Below are 23129 nucleotides of genomic sequence, written 5' to 3' on the forward strand. Positions count from 1 at the left end.
TTATCAAGTAATTACGATGCACATGAACTGGGCCCAGCAGGCACTAGAGGGATAAAGATGAGTGAGACATGGTCTCAGCCTAAAAGGAGCACGTACATGGACGCTTCACTGTATGATCCGGCAAACGGTGAGAGAAATGGACAGGACACTAGCCGCCCCAGCGCACGAACCGTATGGCTGAACAAGGAGTCGTCAACAGCGGCTCACTGGGAGATTATAGCTCTACCCAAAAGCTAACAATTTCCAAAGGAACACAAACATACCATCAAAAAGAACTTCGCTGCATCAGGCCCCTGGAATTGCAGGGTTTAGTTAGTTTTTGTGTGTGTGCGTCAAGTAGGAATATAACTTCTCTCTCACATCACCTGAGGTTAGCCTATTATTTCATTTTTTAAATTTTATTACCATTATCTGTTTTTATATCTTTCTCTATTTCTTACTCCTTCTTACTCCTTCACTTAGTGTCATTATTCTCACTTCTTCAAACTCAAAAACCACTTTCTAGATTTCCTGTGGAATGTACTAGTGGCAAAGAACATGACTCTGGTTTCTCTATTTACCCCCTGTATGAGCTAAGCGTGTGTCCATCCATACAGTACCACAAGAGATTAAAATTAGCATCTTAGGGGCGCCTGGGTGGCACAGCGGTTAAGCGTCTGCCTTCGGCTCAGGGCGTGATACCGGCGGTCTGGGATCGAGCCCCACATCAGGCTCCTCTGCTATGAGCCTGCTTCTTCCTCTCCCACTCCCCCTGCTTGTGTTTCTTCTCTCGCTGGCTGTCTCTATCTCTGTCGAATAAATAAATAAAATCTTAAAAAAAATAAAAATAAAATAAAATTAGCATCTTAATTTGCTTTTTATCTTTTCGTACACTCTGTTTTATACTCATCTAAGCAAACTCTGGCACTTCATACTCTTTGAAGAAACAGATTAATGATACTCTCAGATAATAATACCAGTGTGATACTCTACAGTGATACAACTTTGGGGATTTAGAGGAAAGCAGCAATAAGTACAATTGTTTTCCCCATCCTTGAGTTTTTGGGGTTAGTAGTAGGTAAAGTAATCTTTGTCATCAATTTGACTTAATCAGACGAATTCTTGAGAGGCGGGAAGTATGAGCAGTGGTTAAGAACATACATTCTGGAAAAAAAAAAACCAACACACTTGTTCTGGAATCAGACAGACTAAGGTTTCTAATCCCGACTCTGTTACTTTACTGGTTATAGGAAGCTACTTTCCTTCTCTGTGACTGAATTTCTTCAAACTGTAAAATGAGAATACACCATCTCCCTTAGAGGTTACAGTAAGGAACAAACGGAAGGCTGCATGCTGAGAGGTCCGCGCAATGCCTTTGTTCTGGAATCAGACAGACTAAGGTTTCTAATCCCGACTCTGTTACTTTACTGGTTATAGGAAGCTACTTTCCTTCTCTGTGACTGAATTTCTTCAAACTGTAAAATGAGAATACACCATCTCCCTTAGAGGATTACAGTAAGGAACAAACGGAAGGCTGCATGCTGAGAGGTCAGAGCAATGCCTGGCAAGTAAGTGCTTAACGGTTACAGTCATTAACAATTCTCCCATTTTGCTAGATATGCTATAATCCTTATCGTAGATTTTACGAACTTCTTGAGAAATGGTCAATGTCATCAATGATGCTGGGGTAAGGATATTAAATAAAACAAGTCATATTTTCATAATCTCATCCCAAATACATGTATGAATAAGAAAAGGTATGAACAGGATTAGCATCTACTCAGTTTCTAAGTTCACAGGACTGAATTCTTTGGAATTCAAAATTAATTATAGGAAAAAAAAGTCCAACCATACAGACTATAAGGACGACAGCCTTGGCACTGAATTCTTTGGAATTCAAAATTAATTATAGGAAAAAAAAGTCCAACCATACAGACTATAAGGCTGACGGCCTTGGCCAGCTCTTCTACTTTGCCAGTAAGAAATCCAGAAGTAACAGTAGCTACTATTTGTTGAGAGCCTAATGCACGTCAGGGACAATGCTCTGCCCCTGACGCATATCCCTCATCCTCAAGAGAACCTGTGTTTATCTCCACTTCACAGATGAGAAAACTAAGGCTCAGTGAGATGAAGTGTCTCGTGCAGGTAACACATCTACTAAGCGCCAAAGACGGGACCTCTATCCAAATATGATATTCCAAGCGCACACTCTAGACACGAAACCCTATTCTTACAGCTTCCGCACTTTCCTTTGTAGGTCATGCACATCTTACGAACCAATGATTTGCTGAGTTAATGCATGGATGAATATTCTTTGCAAAATGTTTTTTTTCTTTTAAAGAAGGCTTGTCAGCCTGCACTTTATCTTCTCTCCATTCTCAGAGACTCCTCCTATGATATTTATGTCAAAGACTCCACGTTTAATCTAAATGAACGGTCCAACTTACTTTTGGATTAAAAACAGCAATTACATATAAACTATAAATCGTAAGATTATTCGTGAAACTATAATTTAGGGACTGTCCCTGTGTCCATTCCAGTATCAGAAAACGTCCCAGTTTTATAGATAAGCCCAAATATCATTGTGTTTTAACTACTAGATTGTAACATCCATAAATATGAAGATTCTGTCGGGCTCCTTGTGTAACTCCGAGCCCACAAGACGCCTGGCGCATGGTGGGCACAGGGTAAGAATTTGTTTTAAAGATCGCACCTAGTTACCTGTGTGTTATTCCCACGACTCCACAGTCCATCGACGGACAGGAAACCGACTGCCTCCGATGTGCTACTACACGGCGACCACTGTTCCCACACCAGTTCCACATGCCATCTCACTAACACGCTTCCCCCAAAATACAGACTCCACCGCCGCTCACCTGCCGATCGCGGGGGTCGGGAGCTATCTGCACAGTGGAGCCGTACTGAATCTTACCTGTAATTCGGATCTCAACTGATGTATCTGGCCCAACAGCTTCTGTATTTCCTCCTTTTGCATTTCCTTTTCGTGCCGAAGTTCTTCCAGCTCCATGCTGTTAGCAGTACTGCTATCGAGGCCTTCAAAACCAGAGCCTTCCTTTAAGCTGTTAATCAATTTTTCTTTAGACTATTATAAAAAAAGAAATATCTTTAAGCAAAACAGAGATTAGCTTGTATACTGAATACCATTAATCTTACACCAACTAAGCCACTATGGAAATAGTCCAATTACGTTCTCCATCAAAGAAAGTCTACATGGGGATAAGAATGCAGTAGGGCTTTGCTGTACACCGTCCTTGGATGTTAGTCCCCAGGACCACGTTACTGTTGAAAACTTTTTATTAACAAGACTTCCCTTGTATTTTCTTCTCATTCTTTCTCATGCTTTTTATCTCCATCACATGCTACTCAGCAAATATTTACGGAGCACCTACAATGGGTTTGGCACTGTGCTCAGAGTCCCATGCAATGAAGAAGTCTCTCATTTGGGATAGTACTCCCTGCCTTATAAACTAGAAGGGAAGTTACAAGTATCCAGTAGAAGGCAATAAACAAGTTAAGAGAGGCACCTGCTAAGATTACTTGGAGAGTTCCAAGGAGAAACCACTTCCTGGGGAAGAGAAGGCTTTACCTGAAAGCAGCAGTTATGCAGATCCTGAAAAATGGCCAGAATTTTTTTTTTTTTTAAAGATTTTATTTATTTATTCGACAGAGATAGAGACAGCCAGCGAGAGAGGGAACACAAGCAGGGGGAGTGGGAGAGGAAGAAACAGGCTCATAGCGGAAGAGCCTGACGTGGGGCTCGATCCCACAATGCCGGGATCACATCGGAGCCGAAGGCAGATGCTTAACCGCTGTGCCACCCAGGCGCCCCAAAATGGCCCGGAATTTAACAGGTGTGGAGGAAACAGGACAAAGCATAAAAATGCAAAAGCATTAGGGCGTACAAGAAAGTATTGTTGAGATGCGCGTGGACAGTATGTTAGGACCAATCTAGGGGGGCTTCAGATGCCAGGCTAAAATGTTTGACTTTTATCTGGTGGGTGAAAACAAACAACTAACAAGAAGACAGGGAAGTGATAGGACCAGAGATGCATTTTAGGAGGGTTAATCTGGCAGTGGTATAAAGTAGGTGTTCACAAACTGTGGCTGATGGGCCAGATCTGGCCTGTGACCTACTTGTGTACAGCCCATAAGCTAAGCATGATCTTTAGATGTTTAAAGGATAAAAAAATAAAGACAAAGAGTATGTGGTACCTACAATATGTACTATTTGGCCCTTTACAGAAAAAGTTTGCCAACCCCTGGTAGAAAGGATGAGTTGGAAGAAGAGATTTGATGTGGGAAGACCAGTTTAAGAAGTGCTATAATAGGGGTGCCTGGGTGGCGCAGTCATTAAGCGTCTGCCTTCAGCTCAGGGCGTGATCCCAGCGTTCTGGGATCGAGCCCCACATCAGGCTCCTCCGCTATGAGCCTGCTTCTTCCTCTCCCACTCCCCCTGCTTGTGTTCCCTCTCTCGCTGGCTGTCTCTCTCTGTCAAATAAATAAATAAAATCTAAAAAAAAAAAAAAAAAGTGCTATAATCATAATTCTAGGCCAGCAGCAAGGACCATCAGCTCTTTCACCTTCAAGATGAATATCTAAGAGGCACTCTCCTCCATAAAATAGTTCTCCTTTTCATGTGGTAGAATTATGGGTGACTTCTTCAAACTTCTCCGTATTTTTCATATTTTCTGTAACACACATAATTCTCTTTCTCTGCCCCCACATGGCTAATGCCCATATCCCTGTGCTGAGCTTCAGGCCTCTACTTCTGATTGCCTTCCTGAACCTTTCACCTTGGTGTCACGGCCGTTCTGCAGACTCACTGTCACTTGTCCTAGAGTCCATCCGTGCTAGCCGGCTGTCTTTCCTGCGTCTCTGCTGCACTACATGGGGCCGCATCACTCACACGCTGAAACCAGAAAACCAGAGTCCTCCTAAGGTCCACTTGCAGTTCCCCTTCCTCCAGCTGAATCCCTAAGTCTCACACATCCCACCTCCTACACGTCTTTTAGCTGTCCCATCTGCCATCCTCACTGCCACAAATTCGACCAGGTCCTCGTTACTTCTCACCATTAATTCAGATACTCTCATCTTTACCGTCTCCCTCTCACCATCCCATCCTCACCCGTCAACGTCCGCAGCGATTTGCGGAGCACCTCCTAAGGGCCTGACTCGATGCCAACTCTCCCTTCGCCTCCTCTTCACCGCCAGCCCTCACGCTCAGGAAGCCTCACGCTGCTCAGTCTCTCACTTCTCACCCCTACCATCACTGAGGAGATACAAATCAAAACTCCTCTGCACAGGATGCGAGGCCCTCCATGGGTCTGCCTGTCATTGAGTTGTCTCTCCCCCCTCTTAATCCCTAACGCTGCATGCCCCAGAGGCAGGAACCAGCTGCCGTCCACTGAAGATGCCATGCTCCCTCAGACCCCCTCTGCTCTGGCCCAGCTGCTCTATCTGAAATCTCTTCCCTACCACAAGCATTCCTACTCCTCCTTCAAGTTCCTCTTTATACAGCATCTCCAGCCATCCCTGACATTCCCCGGCAGATTTTAAGGGCTTACTGCATTAATAACTTCATTACATCGATTACCTCAGTGTCCTGCTAACTGAACTCTCTTTTCAGAAAGAAAACACACCCCCAGCATCTAACATAATGCCTCGTGAATAGTTGGGTGCTCAATAATAAATTAGAGTGACACAGAAAGAACAGTTTAGAGGACATGGATATGCTGTCTCATGAAAGGGGACTCAAAATGGTGCTCATACGCAACAGGAGGCTGGAGATAAAGGAAAAAGGTAGAGTCAAAACGTCATCGTGGTTCAAGCTGTATTGCCTGGGAAGAAGGTATAATATTTACCGAAACCGGAAAATGAAGGAGAAGCTGGTGTGGGGGGATGGGGCATTCCATGTAGAGAAGCCTGGCAGGCACTTAGAAACGGGGGTCAGGAAGTGAGGCTTGGAGACACGCTGAAGTCACACCAAGGTGACAGACAGAAGCAGAGTGAATAAATGATAACGCCAGGTAAGGAGTGAGAGAGGGCTTGGGACTGAAGCTGAGAGGACTCTTTGTCTCTGGACACTCTGGAGCAGTGCGAGAGGGCAGCTCGAGTGGCACCGGAGGCAGGAGTTTAAGGTAGGAGGACTAACAGTGTCCGACGCCCTACCCAAATCAAAGTGGATGGAAATTAAGAAAAGGAAGAAAATACGCATTCAGGTCATTAAAGATGTCTGGGAAGACAATTTCAGAAATGTATCAGGGACAGAAATGATATGAAGGAGTTAGAATTAACAGCTCTAAAATAAAGACGGCATATTTACAATAATTCTAATAAGGCTGATATTGAAAGAAAGAACAGGAAATGGATCCAAGTGGTCAAAAAAGACAAAGGATGTTTTTTCCTTAGGCAGGAGTTCCAAGATCTAGTCTTTGATTTTCCACCAAGCAACCATAGGAGTTGAGTAAGCTGAGCCGGAAAAAGGCTGCAGAGAGGAAGAAATAAAGGGAGAGGACAGACTCAGGAGGAAGAGCTTACATAAAGCAGAAGAGGAACCAGCACACAGGCTGACAAACCCTCCCAGGGAAAGATAAGAGGATACCTTTCCCTCAGGAGGCAAAGGACAGAGAAGCCGAAGACTACATGAGATGACACAGCAGAAGATGGCTGAGGCTGAGACCAGCTGCTCTGAAACACTCAACGGAGGATCAGCCAGGAAGAATAAAGTGGCTGCTTTACAGCAACGTCAATACTGCCATGTTTAAGGGGACAGGTGAAGACCTGAGCTGGGCTGTGGCAGAAGGACTTTTAAATAAAAAGAAACGAAAGCGGCAGGAACAAGGGACATTTCAGCCTTCTGTAATACCTCTAAGTAGAGGAAGGCACCTGAAGTGAGCCAACCCAGCCGGACACGAACAAATCCTCTTGCAGATCTATATGGAGTCGAAAAGTGTCTCCCACTTGGGAAATCGTTAACATCCAAAAGCCATTTCATGCTTACTTGGAGTATTCTAGTAGCTTTCTGCTTGTAGTCAATGAATTCCTGCTTCGAGGACTCCAAGCTGGACTTGTACACTTTGACCTGCTGCTGTAGTTCATCAACTCTCTTCTTCTCCTCCGAGTACTTTCTTTCTGCCAGAGTAACCGCTTCTGCCAAACTCTGACGTTCCACTTCCATTTTATTAAGGCGTGCGGCAAACTCACTCTGTGACAAATTTTTATATCAACTTTATATCATTTTCACTGAAATATATTTTACGACCATCCAATCAGATGTCTTATGGGATTTTTTTTTTAGCTCAGCCCAACAACATAACAGGGAGGTTAAAAAAAACACCACCTCATTTGTTAGGAACTGAAGAATAGGGACTCTAAGGTTGTTGGCTCCCAAATATGGCAATGCAGCGGAATCAATTATGGAGTTTTATTATTTTTTATTTTTTTAAAAGATTTTACTTGTTTATTTTGAGAGAGCGAGAGCACAGAGGGAAAGGGAGAGGGGGAAGCAGACTCCCCGCTGAGCAGGGAGCCCAACGTGGGGCTCAATCCCAGGACCCTGGGATCATGACCTGAGCCAAAGGCAGACACTTCACCGACTGAGCCACCCAGGTGCCCCAATTAAGGAGTTTTAAACAAATACAGCCACCCAAAGCCTTCCGCAGGCTTCCTGAATTGGAATTTCCAAGACTACGCTTAGAAATGGAAATCTGTTTAAGAAATTTCCAAGGTGAATCTGGTCAGCCTGATACTAGCTGATCAATGAATAAAACAGGAAGTCTATCAGAAAGCAAATGAAGGGGCACCTGGGTGGCTCAGTTGGTTAAGCGTCCGACTCTTGGTTTCAGCTCAAGTCACAATCTCAGGGTCATAAGTTCAAGCCCCACGCTCAGCGCACAGTCTGCTTAAGTCTCTCAAATAAATAAAAAGAATCTTAAAAAAAAAAAAAGCAAACCAAAGAGATAAGCAAACAGCTACATCTTTTTAAATAGCACAGCTAACGTTTTCCTTTTATTTCACATTTTCTAATAAACTATTCAATATAATTTGTTAGCTTAAGAAACTTTCAAAGCCCATTCTAGAAAAATCACATGTGTACCACTAGCCTATCTAGTGCTGAGAATTATTTATATTTTACTTTTATGCTCAAAAGTTCCCATCACCAAAACACTCAGAAGGTAAGGCAGAAGTCCGAAAGCATTTATAGTTCACACACCAATAACTAAAGCCACAAACCTCTGACCTAATACTAACTCCTGTTTTGAATAAAAAGAGCAAGAGGACTATGCTAATGTCTACTAAGCATGTGAAATGTGCCCATTGCGACTAAGAATTGAATTCTTCTGTTAATTAACTTTAATTTTCCTGTTAATTAACTTTAATTTTTCTGTTAACTAACTTTAATTAAACATAAAAATACTTAATTAATAATAGATTCATTGGGATATAATTCACATACCATAGAACTCACCTTTTTATGGTGCACAATTCAGTGGTTTTCAGTGTATTCACAGAGTTAGCTGTACAACCATTACCACTACCCTAATATCAGTACATTTTCACCCCAAAGGGAGATCCTTCTCCCTTCCTCCCAGCCCCTGGCAAGGATCAATCTACTTTCTCTATAGATCTGACTATTCTGGACATTTCATGTAAGTGAAATCATACAATACGTGGCCTTTGGTGTCTGCCTTCTTTCACTTAGCATAACGTCTTACAGGTTCATCCATGCTGCAGCATGAATCAGTACTTCATTCCTTTTTATGGCTGAATGCATATGCCACACCTTGTTTATCCATTCAGCAACGAATTGATATTTGTATTATTCCCAGTTTGAGCCTATTGTGAATAATGCTGCTATGAACGTTGGCGTACAATTTTCTGTGTGGCCAAGTATTTTCAATTCTCGTGGGTATACATCTAGGACAGAACTGCTAGGCCATATGGTAACTCTATGCCTAACTTTCTGAGTAACTGTTAGCGGGAAACTTCTGAGTATGTTTAGAACAACTGGGCATATGAATTATTTTTTCACCTCTAAATTTCATGAGATCTAAATATAGATCAAGTATTACATAAGAAAATTTGACTGAATTAAGTATAAAATATACCATATTTTAAAGAGCCAGTTTGCAAAAGAGAATGTAAAATACCTCATTAATGATTTTTATTATTATACATTGAAATGATAGTACTTTGATTTTTGTTGTTGTTTTTAAGTAGGCTCCATGCTTAGCATGGAGCCCAATGTGGTCCTTGAACTCACAACCCTAAGATCAAGACTTAAGCTGAGATCAGGAGTCAGATGCTTAACTGACTGAGCTACTCAGGTGCTCTGAAATGATAGTACTTCGGATATACTGTGTTAAATAAAACACATTCATAAGATTTTCAAAAAGCCCACACTAGCTGATAGTTACTTTCAGGGCTGAACTATTTTCACCTGTTGAAAATATAGTCTGAACCAGTGGTTCTCAACCTCACTGGCCAACAGACACACCTGTGAATCTTATAAAACTCAAACACCGCTGCTTATTCCCTACCTCACACCGTGGGATCAGACTCCCTGGGAGTAGAGACCTGGCATCAGAAAATGTAAAAAGCTACACAAGTGATTCTAATGTATAGGCTGGGTTGACAATCACTGAACTAGATGCAAAAAAATTCATTTAAGAGTAAAACTCTATGTATTATGTACAATTTTCTTTGGAAATAAATGTATCAGTTTGAACTGGAATCAGAAAAAGCTTAAGTGAAAAAATAAACAAGATGCCCCACATCAGTTTTTTCCCTCACTTGGCAAAGTGTTTTATTCAAAAGTTTCTCAGCACCATCTAGTTTTAAAAAAGAGGCCCCAAATCAGCTTTTCATCAAATAATGGTAATGTTGGTCGCACAACAAAATTAAATGAAAAAAATCTATCTCTACTGAATATTAACTATTTTAATTCTATTCTTTTTTTAGAGAGGTGCTGAGGGGCTGCTCCCCTTTTATTATTGACAGAGGTTTCTCTAAAGAGAGTGTATCACTCCTCCTCTCTGGGACCATTGTCCGACCTGTGCAGCATCGCTTCAAATACCATCTCAGAAGAAAAGTCCCCACATTTCCTGCCAATGCCTTGTTGATCATAGGGGATGTTGAAGTTTAATTGTATTCCAATACACAAGAGTAAGTAAATTTAGCAAGAATCAAGTTACATTTTCAAATACTTGGTTTTTGTCACAGAAACAGATTTTTCTGAACTGCACTGCAGAATTTTATTAAAGAGAAAATGTGTGATAAAACCGCATAAAGGCATCCCTCCTTTCTAACCTGCATTTGCTTACAGCTCTCCTGCTCTCTCTTCCGGGCGGCGTCCGCCTCACGCAGTCTCTCCTGAAGAGTTTGCAGAGCTTGGTTCTGCAGGCTGCTACCTTCGCTGTGATCCTGCATTATTCTAAAAGAAAAGACACCACTTCAAAGGACTTACTTCCACAGTGTACAGATGAGAAGGTGGAGTAATTTTAAAGCATCAGGCTGATAGTAAAAAAGACATAACTTGACTGGGGTCCCCAGGTGGAGTGGAGTTAGGCGTCTGACTCCCGGTTTTGGCTCAGGTCGTGATCTCAGGATCATCTCAGGGTCGTGATATCGACCCCTGTGTTGGGCTCCATGTTCAGCACAGTCTGCTTGAGATTCTCTCTCTCTCTCTCTCCCTCTCCCTCTGCCCTTTCCCCTACCCTCCTCTCTCTAAAATAAAAAAAAAATTTTTTTAAAGATGGTTTGACTAAAATATTCTTAAAGAAATCTTTTTGCTTTTTAATGGAATGTAACCTGTATTGTTAGGCATCCAAATAAAAGCACACACCACATATCGTTATATGCCAAAAAATTAATGACACTATATTCTTCAGATATTTTTAAATTTGGAATTCGCTAACAATGCATCTCAAGATTCAAATAATAAATCAACTTTAATCGCACACATTCACAACAGTACTGAAAGATAAGATTTCCCTCTCTAAATTTCAAAAGCTTTTTTTTTCATAAAGTAGTATACACTAACGTGTTTATCATTACTTGTGTGGGCAAGAATCTTCCTAGCTCCCTTGGTCATTATTACTAGAACGAGCTACCGTGATTTTTCAGTCTGCAAGGCTTCCAGGGCTTCGGTGCGTGTGGTCAGGAGCTGGTCGGCCTCCTGCAGCCTCACTTTCAGCACAGCCAGCTGCGAGTCCTTGGCAGCCACTGCTTCAGTCAGGTCATCTACTTGGGCTCGAAGTTCTCGAGTTATTCGATCACTCTTTGAATGGTCAACATTCCACTTTTCAACTCTTGCTCTTGCTTTGTTTAATTCTTAAAAAAAAAAAAGTGAGAGATTTCTGTCTTCAAGCAGACACATTTTTCTCAGAGCACACAGACTCTCCCCTGCGTCCCTGTAGTACTTACTGCCAAAATTAAGAGCTTACAAATATCTTCAAATTATTTGCTTTAAATGGGATTCCCACTTATCAAGGCCAACATTCGCAGCTACATCACAGTTAATAGGTTGGAAAGGGCACGATTCTAGCTGCTTTTCTACAAAAAAAAATGTTTTTGAGACATATCATAAGGCATTTGGGAGCCCAAACCACTATACATCAGAGTGCAGAGCACTAGACCGTCAGTGGATTTGCCGAGTTCTGCTAGAGACAGGAAGGATGCAAATACAAATCAAGGGTAGCTGGCGTACACCCCAGTAAGACCAAAACAAACAAAATCAAAACCTGAAAATACACACAGGAAAGAATCTGTTTCTCTTGATTACTGTAGCAAAAAGATGCTATTTTTTTAAATCTAGGACACTGGTGCAGAAAGAGCAATGCAGTACGGATTTCCACACCCTCACATATCTATAATAGCAGTTTGCAGGCAAAAAAAAAATTTTTTTTTAATATTGAAGCAAACTCTACAGGGTCTCAGGAAAAGCTCTATTTCTAGGTCTTGGTCAGTCTGGTAAAGTGAAGCTTTTTCTGAAGTCAGTCCAACAAGCCCTAAACTTTCTTCCTCTTTCACTCTTCTGGGCCTCCATCCATGTCTTGGCAAAACTTCTCCCACTGTCCCTGCACTCCTTTCTAATCACTGCCAGGAACCAAGGCAGAGACTTCTTCTCTTCTCCCTTTTGTCTTCCCTCAGCCACACTTACATTAAGACTAACGTATTCTGCCCCCATCACCTTTTTCATGAGATTATTTACTTTTAAATTACCCATTTCTGAGGAATCCCAGAGTTTTCTACTCTAGGGCCACTTCAGTGCATATTTCTAGAAGGTATTATTTTTTTTTAAAAAGATTTTATTTTTATCTATTTGACAGAGACAGACAGCCAGCGAGACAGAGAACACAAGCAGGGGGAGTGGGAGAGGAAGAAGCAGGCTCCCAGCGGAGGAGCCCGATGTGGGACTCGATTCCGGAACGCCGGGATCACGCCCTGAGCCGAAGGCAGACGCTTAACGACTGTGCCACCCAGGCGCCCCAAGAAGGTATTATTCAAACTGAATTCCATGTTCACTTTACATCCCCTGGAGCAGTACAATACTGTCACCTTGTCTGCTGGTATCCACTCCTTCATCTAATCCCACCTTCGGTTCGTCAACAGTTCCCCCTGAAGGTTCTGAAGAGATCAAACGAACCAGATAATTACTAATGTTCTCAGTTCTTAAATTTCATGACTCCTAAGGAATGACCAAACAAAGGCAATGTTCTGTTTCAGATTGGTAGGAGGATGACTGGTTCTACTTCTAAATCTGGGCCTTATATTTCTATGAAAACATGATTCTGTAAGTCTCATATGAAATATTTCTAAGTTTCGATGTAATCAAGTTTTCAGTTTATTTCTGAAATGTTAAATTCCTAATCCTCCACAATTTAAATAAGGCTCTACCTTCTTGAGTTTCCTTGGATCTCTGAAGTAATGAGGCCATTTCTTGATTTAAAGACTGAACTTCATTCCTCAACAGCTGATTCTCCAGTCGAAGATTAGACAGTTCATGTGATTTGCCATCGTGAGGAGGTGTTGGGTTGTGGTCAGTGCAGGCAGCACTCGATGATACATTTTCCTTTGCAGAATCCTCTTGAACCTCATGGCCAGAATCTGAATTATTAGAGGTTACTGTAAAACAAAAAAAAGAATACATTTTTGTTACACTGGAACACTCACTACATACACATTAGTAGCTTACTTTGGTAGAAGGCCTTTTGGCTCAAGTTGACTGCTATCGCTCAAGTATCGTTAAAAAGTAAACTTAAATTCTCAATAGATTTCCTTCCGATGAAATTTCATTCTCCTACATGGAGGCTCTAGATCTCTAAGGATCTCAAAATTTGGATATACTGAATGAATGGTGATAAAGAACAGACACAAGAATACTGTTCTGGAAAGAAGAAAATCAAGATATAATTTAAGTGGTTGGGATTAGGAAAAAGGGTTTCAGTCTCCCTTTGTCTCCAAAACATTTTCTTAAAAAAAGAGGAAGGTCTCAACAGTGAAAATACTAGAAAGGCACAAAAGAACAGCAGTGGGTTTCAAGGCAAAGAGAGTAATAATAGGTCAGAGCCATTTGTTACATACCAAACTGGAATCTAAAATGCCTTACACAAAGAGATAGAGACTCATAAATTCAGATTCATCTTGTTTTTGGACTAAATGTGATCCAAATGCATTTTTAAGAAGATTTTATTTATTTGGCAGAGAGAGAGAGAGAGAGAGAGAATGCACAAACAGGGGGAGCAGCAGGCAGAGGGAAAGGGAGAAGCAGGCTCCTGCTGAGCAGAGAGCTGGACCTAAGCCGAAGGCAGTCACTTAACCAACTGAGCCACCCAGGTGCCCGCCCAAATGCATTTTTTACTTACTCCAAAAAAAATTAAGTATGTGCTAAAAAGTGAACTGTATCTAAATGATAAAATGGACTAAGTAACTATATGGGCAAAAGAGTTGGCACTTCGCAAAGGAAGATAAACAAATGATCAATAATCTTATGAAAGTTCTCAACATCTTCAGTGATCAAGGAAATGCAAATTAAAACCACAATGAGAACGAATACACACCTGCTAGAATGGCTGAAATTAAAAGGACAACACCAAATGCTGACAAAGACGTGGAGCAGCCAGAACTCTCAAAGATTATTGGTGGGAGTACAAAATGGTATAACCACTGTGGGAAAAGGTTTTGCAGTTTCTTATGAAATTAAATATGCACCTACCATTTTGTCCAGTGACTCCCCTCCCAGGGTTTCATTTCCAAGAGAAATGAAAACATTTTCCCAAAAATAGACAAGTACAAAAATGTTCATAAAAGCTTTATTCACAATAACCCAAAACTGGGAATAATCCATTGTCCATAAAAGAGAGTGGATGAATTGTGGTATATCTCCAGTAGAATACTACAAAATAAAAAAGAACAAACTATTGATATACCCAATAACATGGATGATCTCACTAACATGGTGACTAAAAGAAGTCCTATAAGAGAGCGTACATAATACAAGATTCCATTATGAATTTTTAGGACATATATATATATATATATATGAATTTTTAGGACAAAACTAAGGTGAAAAAATCAGAGCAGTGGTAGTTGGGGAAATGGGATGGAAAGATTAACTGGAAAGGGACATTAGGGAAAGGGGCAAAGAAGTGTTTTCATAAAAGTGTGGGTTACATAGGTATAGCCATTTATCTGTATAGCTAAGATTTGTGCATTTCAACATACAGAACAAATTATGAGAAATGGAAATTTGAATAATGACTAGGCACTAGATGATACTAAGGAATTACTACATTTTTAAGGTGATAATGGTGTGGATGCTTGTTTCTAAAGCTTGCATTGTGGGGCGCCTGGGTGGCTCAGTTGGCTAAGCATCTGACTTCAGCTCAGGTCATGATCTTAGGGTCCTGGGATCAAGCTTGGGCTCCCTGCTTAGCAGGGAGTCTGCTAGTCCCTCTCCCTCTGCCCCTCCCCCCTGCTTGTACTCTCCCTGTCTCTCAAATAAATAAATAAAATCTTAAAAAAAAAATAAAGCTTGCATTTTTTAGGGTAGTAAGATGAAGTATTTCTAGGAGAAACGATATGAGATCTGTGATTTGCTGCAAAATAATTCTGTGGAGGGCAGAGGTAAAGGAGGGATGGAAAATGGGAGGTATAAATAAAACAAGAATGGCTGTGTTGATTAATATAGCCAGACAATAGGTAATATTTGAGGGAGTCACCAAAATCTACTTTGATATGTTTGAAATTTACAAAACAAAAATTTTTCAAAAGAAATAAAGTATATATACAAACTTGTGGGATACATCTAAAGTAGTATTTAGAAGGACAACTATAGTCTTTAATATTTACATTAAAAATGAAAGGAAGAAAATTAATGAGTTTTCCATCCACTTTAAAGGCTATAAAAACAGCAGAATAAACCCCAAAGCAGAAATTAACAATACAAACCAGAATTTAACAAAATAGAAAAGAAACTTGCTAGAATCAAAATGGTCTTCTGAGGGACATATCATAAACATTATGCCAATAATTTTTTTAAATGTATACTATGTTGAAACCTACCAAATTGTATACTTAAGTATGTATAATTTATTATCTGTCAATTATACTTCATTAACACTAATTGAAAAAAAGGAATTTAGCACAGTGCCAGATATTGATATTTTTCTGGTAATATCTGTGATCAAACTTTGGTTTCTGCAGGGTTAATATGAATGATTAGTGTCCAACTGGGTTTGTTTCAGCTCTGACACTTTCATTATTTTCCTGAAATTAAGTAAAATAAATATAATCCCTCAAAGTGTATACAGAATAGACAAATTCTTAGGAAAAAATGTAAGTCACCAAAAACAGAGGAAATGGAAAACCAATGCAATCGTTAAAATCTTCCATTAAGAATACCCCCAGTGGGGGGGGGGGGGGCCTGGGCGGCTCAGTCGTTAAGCGTTTGCCTTAAGCTCAGGTCATGATCCCAGAGTCCTGGGATCCAGCCCCGCGTCAGGCTCCCTGCTCAGCGGGAAGTCTGCTTCTCTCTCTCCCACTCCCCCTGCTGGTGTTCCCTCTCTCGCTGTGTCTCTCTCTGTCTAATAAATAAATAAAATCTTAAAAAAAAAAAAAAAGAATACCCCAAGGGCCCCAGGGTGGCTCAGTCAGTTGAGCATCTGCCTTCGGTTCGGGTCATGATCCCTGTGTCCTGGAATCTAGACCCACGTTGGGCTCCCTGCTCAGCAGGGACTCTGCTTGTCCCTCTCCCTCTGACTCCCCATCCCCTGGCTTGTGTCTCTCTTGTTCACACTCTCTCAAATAAATAAATAAAATCTTAAAAAAAAAAAACAATAGCCCAGACTCTGATGGTTTTACCAGTGAGTTTCAGCAAACAATTAGGGAATAAACAATCTTACATCAAATAATTAAGACAACAGGAAAGGAGGGAGCACTTTGCAAATCATTTTATAAGGCTAACATAACTGTAATACCAAAACCTAACAATATTACAGGTCAATCTTGCTTATGAAATAAATGCAAAAATCCTAACCAGAATACTAGCAAACTGAAAATTAAGTTTGGTTTTATGTTATAAAAAGTCAAGTGATTTGTATACCATATTAAAGAACAAAAATCATATAAAAAATCATATGATATCTCATACATACAGGAAAAAATGCTGCTAAAATTCAACAGAAAAGCTCAAACTAGATATATACAGAAACATTCTTCATCTGATAAAAAGTACCTATCAAAAACCTAACACAAACATTGTATTTGGTGAAACAGTCAAAGCCTTCTGTTTTAAGACAAAGATACAAAATTGGTATTCAGTCCAAGCCAATGCAGTGAGGCAAGGAAAATATATTTTTTTTAAAGATAAAAGGGTTAAGAAACCAAACTGTCATTACCCACAGGTACTATATTGTTGAAAATCTACATGAATATACAGAAAAATATGAGGATTAAGAGCTATGCAGGTTGCTGTGTGTCAAAAGCCAATACATCAGCAACAGAAAGCAAAAATTTTAAAAAGATACCATCTATAAGTTTCAAAAAATATAATCTGACAAAAAGTATGCAAGACTTTCATGGAGAAAACAATAAAATCTTAATGAAAGACACTTAAAAACTGAATTGAGATTATACCATGTTATAATGGGTGAAAAGCCTCAGTATTGTAAAGACGCTGATTCTCACTCAACTAACTGTCCGTAGAGAAGCAATGGACTCCCAATAAAAAGACCAACAGAATTTTTGCGGAACTCGGCAAGCAAATTCTAAAATGAATATGGATGTATAAAAAAATCCAAGTATAGCCAAAACATTCTTGAAGAATGAAGGTGGGAGAAATTGCTCTAGGGGGTATCAAAACACTATAAAACTACATTAATTAAGATAGTGTGGCATTGGCACAAAAACAGACAACCCAATGAAACAGAATTAAATGTCCAGAAACACAGCGATGTGTCGATGGATGCTTGATAATATGCCAGGGGTGATATTGCAGACTGTAGGCAAAGGAAGTATTTTTAATGAATGATGCTAGATGCTGAGATAACAGATTTCCAACCCCTCTTCTTTTTCACCTGGAAAACTTCTACTCATTCGTTAAGACCCAGCTCAAATCACAGACCACCTGTGAATCCTTACCTGAAGATAAGACAGTGTACATACTACACAACTCCATTTAAATGAAGTTTTAGGACAAAAACTAGGTGAAAAAAATCAGAACAGTGGTAGTTGGGGAAATGAGGTGGAAAGACTTTTCCCCATATGGGAAAAAATGGAACTAGATGCCTACCTCACACCGTTCATTTAAAAAGCCAAAATTTTAAATAATCATAGAAATATGAAAGGCAAAACTATAAAACCTTTAGAAGATAATATAGGAAAATATCCTAATGATCTTGGGATAGAGAAAATTTTTCTAAGACACAAGAAAGCATACCATCAAGGAAAGATTGATAAATTCATCTACATTAAGAACTCTATTGAGACACCGTAGAGAGAGGCAGGGGGAAAAACAAGGTAAAACTGGAGGAGGTGTAGAAAGAGTTACCATCTGGAATATATAAAGAATATCTATGAATCAATAAGGAAAAAGACAAATGATCCATTGGAAAAAACTGATCAAAAGACTTGAACAGGCACTTTCCAGAAGATGAAACCTGAAGAGTTAAACATTTGAAAAGAGGCTCAACCTCATTTGTAATGAGAAAAGTAAAAAATAACAATAAACTTTTTCACACCCAATTAACAAAACAGAAAAAGTCACTGAAAATATCCAACCTTGGCGAGAATGCAGAGCAAAAGGAATGTTAACCACAGTTGGTCAAGTATAAATTGGTACGACCTCTTCCGAAAACCACCAGTGTACTTGAACACTGTCACACCCTACAACTCAGCAATTCCATTTAAAGACATTTCTAGGCATCCTTGGGCACTGGTTCTCAACCTAGGGCGATTTAGCTCCCCAAGGGACATTTAGCATCATAGAGAAACATTTTTGGTTGTCACATCTGGAGATGTCACTGACATTTAATGGGTTAAGAGGCCAGGGATGCTGCTGAACACCCTACAAAGGACAGGACAGCCTCACACAACAAAGATTTATTCCACGCAAAATGTCAATAGTCCCAAGATTGAGAGACTTTGTCCTAGAGAAACAAAACTTAATCTTTATAATTCCCATGTATTAACTGGTTCTAACTCATTTCCCTGTCAACCAGGTTTCCTTTGATCCATCCTTTACAATTAAATCTAAGTGGTTTTCCGTAAAACTAGAAAATCCTGTCAACTGTCTTTGAAAGACCTCTATTAGCATCACATTGCTATGTCACTTACAACTTATACAGGCATAGCAATCACCTGGAGAACAACAAAAAATCACATGCCCTGGCTCTGTCCCCAGAAAAACCTGATTCAAGAAGTCTGGGGAAGCACCCAATGATTCATTTTTTATTAATCACACAAGTACTTCTAATGCAGGTTGTTCAGGGACCACTCTTTAGGAAAGAATGATGTTTACAAACAATAGGTTTAAATATGTAAACAAAGGTATACAAGGGCCTCACAAACAGCTCCCAACCTTCTTCGCTAGCTTCATTTCTTCACTGCCGTCCATCTCATACGCACTTATCCCAGGACAGTTACTCCACTAAACTTGTAAAGAATCTCTGCATCGAACGCTGTCTCCAACCTTTCTTTTTCACCTGGAAAACTTCTACTCTTTCTTTAAGACCCAGCTCAAATTACAGACCCCCTGTGAGTCCTTACCTGAATACTTTAGACAATTAGTTACTTTCTCCTTAGTGTCTCCATGATACTCTAACCATATCTCAATCGCTATACTTACTATACTATTTACTAATAAATTATATGTAAATTATCTGTTTACATGTCGGTCTCACCCACCAGACCCTGTTGAGAGAAATTTAAGAGTGTGTGTACATAATTAGTGAACAGCTACTGCATGATCTGGTCTCGAATGCCCGATACATTTGCCTCTTTACCACTTTATCTCGAAGATACAAGACAGATTTTTATACACCAACAGCCAAGACTGTGGGAGAAGCTGTAACGTTTAAGAAAATAACAAGCTTCCATTAATCAACTTTATAAAGAATCTCTGCAAGATCCTATCAAGTATGTTGCTATTTTAAAATGGGAGAATGCCTGGGTGGCTCAGTTGGTTGGTTGCCTTCAGCCCAGGTCATGATCCTAGGGTCCCGGGATTGAGTCTGAGTCAGGCTCCTTGCTCAACATGGAGCCAGATTCTCCATCTTCCTGCTGCTCCCCCTGCTCATGCTGTCTCTCTCTCCGATAAATAAATAAATAATAAACAAACAAACAAATAAATAAAATCTTTAAAACGCTTAGTAGGTACTTGAAATAGCCACATTACCATGTTAACCTCATTTTTGCGTAGAGGTAATTTCATATCAAATTAACCAACTGAATACCAGAATTCTAAACTGTTACTTCACTACCAGGTCAATGCCTTCAACCCTTCAACTTGGACTGAAGTTAGGTCTCTCAGCTTTACTTCTGATGGATGCAAGAGGGAAAGAAAATTATACACACAAAAATCCTCACAATCCAGAATATATGTGAAGTACAGCCTCCTGTTTTATAATCCCAGAAAGAAATGAAATGAGATAGTCCCAAATCCAAAACTATGTTTTCTTTCAGATTTCAAAACTATCCTTTTTGTATTTTAAAATATCTTGGAAAATCATTCTGGACAGAAGTTCTTAGATGCTAGGCTGGGTAAAGTTACCCAACAGACAGCATTTAAAGGTCCCTATTATAACTGTATACTGACTAAAGGCATGCCATGTTGTCTCCCTGGTTTATACCACACGTTTCAGAGACTGCCTTTACACTAGTGGGGAAAGGTAACAAAACAGAGGATGAGAAACACTACCAGAATGTTTTAGACTAGGATAACACATCCAATTTGCTTAACTCTAAAAGAAACAGAAGGCCGATTAACTACCATCGCTTTGGCTCCCAGAAGGATTTTCCTCAATGGTTCTGACGGCGGTTACGCTGCTGTTCACAGAACTGACACCTGCTGTCCGAGAACTCTGAAGGACAGGTGTCTTGCTCCTTTCTTTTTTGATTTCCACCCTCCCAGTAGGCTCCTTCTGTGAACTATTAAGAAAGTCAAACAGCAGCTCATCATCAGGTTCTGACTTTTTTCTTCGAACGAACTGGGAGGAAGGCCTAGGAACAGATGCGTTTTCAACAGGATGGGAAGCCTCCGCTGATGTCCTGGATCCTACTTTTACATTTGCAGTGCCAGCTAAGATAGTGGCTTTCTGATTTCTAATGTTATCAGCTGCTGAGGAAATATATGTAGCTTTAGATCCGGTCTGATAAGTCAAATCCGCATTTTGCTGAAGTTCAGGATAGTCAGCATTTTTGTTATATGTGATGTTGCTGCTGTTCTCTTTTCTACTGAGAGCTGTTGCAGCCCCTTGATCAACTCGATTTAAAAGATCTTCCGCCTTTCCAGCAAGATCAGCAAACCAAGACATGATGGTAGCAGAATAATCCTATTGGAGAACCTGTAAAAAGGACATAAAGGGATCAGTATGGCCTAACAGCAGAGCACAGCAGTTAAGACCAGGTTCTGGAGTCACACGGTCCTGGACTGAAAGCCTAACCCTGCCTCTTACTAAACCTCAAGCCAACTACTTCACTCCAAGTGAGAAGCTTTATCTAGAAAAATGAGAAAAATAAATGTACTTACATCACAGGACAGTTTAAAGATGAAATAATATATAAAAAACTCTTCGCAAAATGCCTGACACACAGTAGACATTTTAGTAGTTGCTATTACCATCATAATTACACTTATCACTACTGTTATAACTCCTATTTCAACAAAAGGTAAATGTTAACAAAGCAAAAGCATTCGAATAGCAAATCATCAATACGGCAAAACTGCAGTGCAGCCAAATAAAAACTCCCTGAAGTTTGCTTTAAGGTGCTAAAACTTGAAGAAACTTCTGATTGATACTAACTCCTTCTTCATGTTAAAATGCAGCACTACCGGGGCGCCTGTGTGGCACAGTGGTTAAGCGTCTGCCTTCGGCTCAGGGCGTGATCCTGGCGTTATGGGATCGAGCCCCACATCAGGCTCCTCCGCTAGGAGCCTGCTTCTTCCTCTCCCACTCCCCCTACTTGTGTTCCCTCTCTCGCTGGCTGTCTCTGTCTCTGTCGAATAAATAAATAAAATCTTAAAAAAAAAAGCAGCACTATTATGGATAATTTAGGTGTCCACATATATAATCTGTGTAAAGTACACCTACAATAATTTAAATACTTAGTACCCACTATGTGCACGTTGGCTAAGTTCAGAATTTTTTAAAAAATGACTGCATAGCCATTTATTTGATAAATAGACCTGAGTACTTACGGTGTGCCAGAATGAATCAGAATGATGAATTAGTCCTTACAGATATAGAAGTGTACTATATAAAAAAGTCAACAACCATTTCCTGAATGTGCACATTGTTCCTTTTGCCTGGAATGTTTTCATTGTTAACTCTTTCTTGTTCTTAGTCTCCATTTGAATGTCATCAGCTCCAAAACACAGCTTTCTCTCCATCTAGATTAGGTTGTATCATTCTCTGTTCATATGCTATGCTTTTCTCTCATAACGCTTCATGTTTTATATGGTTTTCTCCTGTCTCACTATCTTTATCACACATAATTTTCAAACCACATTATGTGGTCAGTAGCAATATCCTTTTTCCACAAATGGGAAGAAGATTTAGAAAGATCCCAGAGTTTAGATGGCAGCTGAGCAACTCAAATCTAAGTCAGCCAAACCCACTTTTTCTTAACCCCTGCCTTTCCCATCTAGCATCTCAGGATCTGAATAACCTCAAGAAGAAACTCACCCTCCAAACCTGCTCCTTACAAAATGGGATTACATGTCCGTGCATCTCACAGTTTATGTGTCATCAAATGAAAATGGAGGTGTAATGCTCTGTAACATATAAAACTCCCTACAGATGTAAAGCGTTATTCTCAAGTAGACATTGGTGGTGATTTGGCGGCAAACGATCCTTACTAATAAAGCAATCACTCTTACTAATCCCCTATATCTCGCCTCCCATTTTAAAGTTAATAGAGCTTTAAAACAAAACCCTGTGCCTTAATATTGATTACCCAATTTAAATACAAACATGGGTCCTGCGCACTTGCCCAGTGACAAACTCCAGCGGACTTCAGAGGTACAATGCCCTCAAGCAATTTCTCAAGCACTGCCCCCAGGAAATGGCCCACACGGCGGGGAAGATAGGGTGACAGTACGTGGCATGGGGAGGGGTCCGCAGACAGCAGTGGCGGGACCTGCTTCGAAGGCCAGGTGTCAACACAGTGGAAGGGAGGCTGGGGTCAGCCGGTGGGTCCGAGAGAGTTTGTCATCGGTTGATCCCAAGTAGGCGAGTTACAGACCCCCACTTCGCTCCCCACCGCCTCGCAGAGCCTCTGGAGCGGGAGGTGCGACCAAACCAGACTGGGGTGGGGAAGGGAGGAGAGGAGAGGGCACTAAACAACACCTGCTGAGGCCGCAGGGGGCTCCGCTGCCCCCTCTCGCAGCCCCCCCAAAGCGGAGAGACCAC

At 40.5% G+C, this 23129-nt stretch overlaps 1 protein-coding gene across 1 annotated transcript in view; it reads right to left on the bottom strand.

The window, feature by feature from the left end:
* Nucleotides 1–21062, bottom strand: part of GOLGA5 (golgin A5) — a gene marked incomplete at its 5' end in the record, with an annotated part of 32245 nt that extends 11183 nt beyond the window's left edge. The window contains 6 exon segments of the mRNA XM_008698460.2: nucleotides 2912–3082; nucleotides 7001–7204; nucleotides 10309–10432; nucleotides 11112–11331; nucleotides 12898–13125; nucleotides 20489–21062. Coding sequence (XP_008696682.1) covers nucleotides 2912–3082; nucleotides 7001–7204; nucleotides 10309–10432; nucleotides 11112–11331; nucleotides 12898–13125; nucleotides 20489–21032 — 1491 coding nt within the window.
* Nucleotides 21063–23129: the final 2067 nt, after the last annotated feature.

Source organism: Ursus maritimus, unplaced genomic scaffold (assembly GCF_017311325.1).
Source record: "Ursus maritimus isolate PB19 unplaced genomic scaffold, ASM1731132v1 scaffold_25, whole genome shotgun sequence".
Lineage (NCBI taxonomy): Eukaryota > Metazoa > Chordata > Mammalia > Carnivora > Ursidae > Ursus > Ursus maritimus.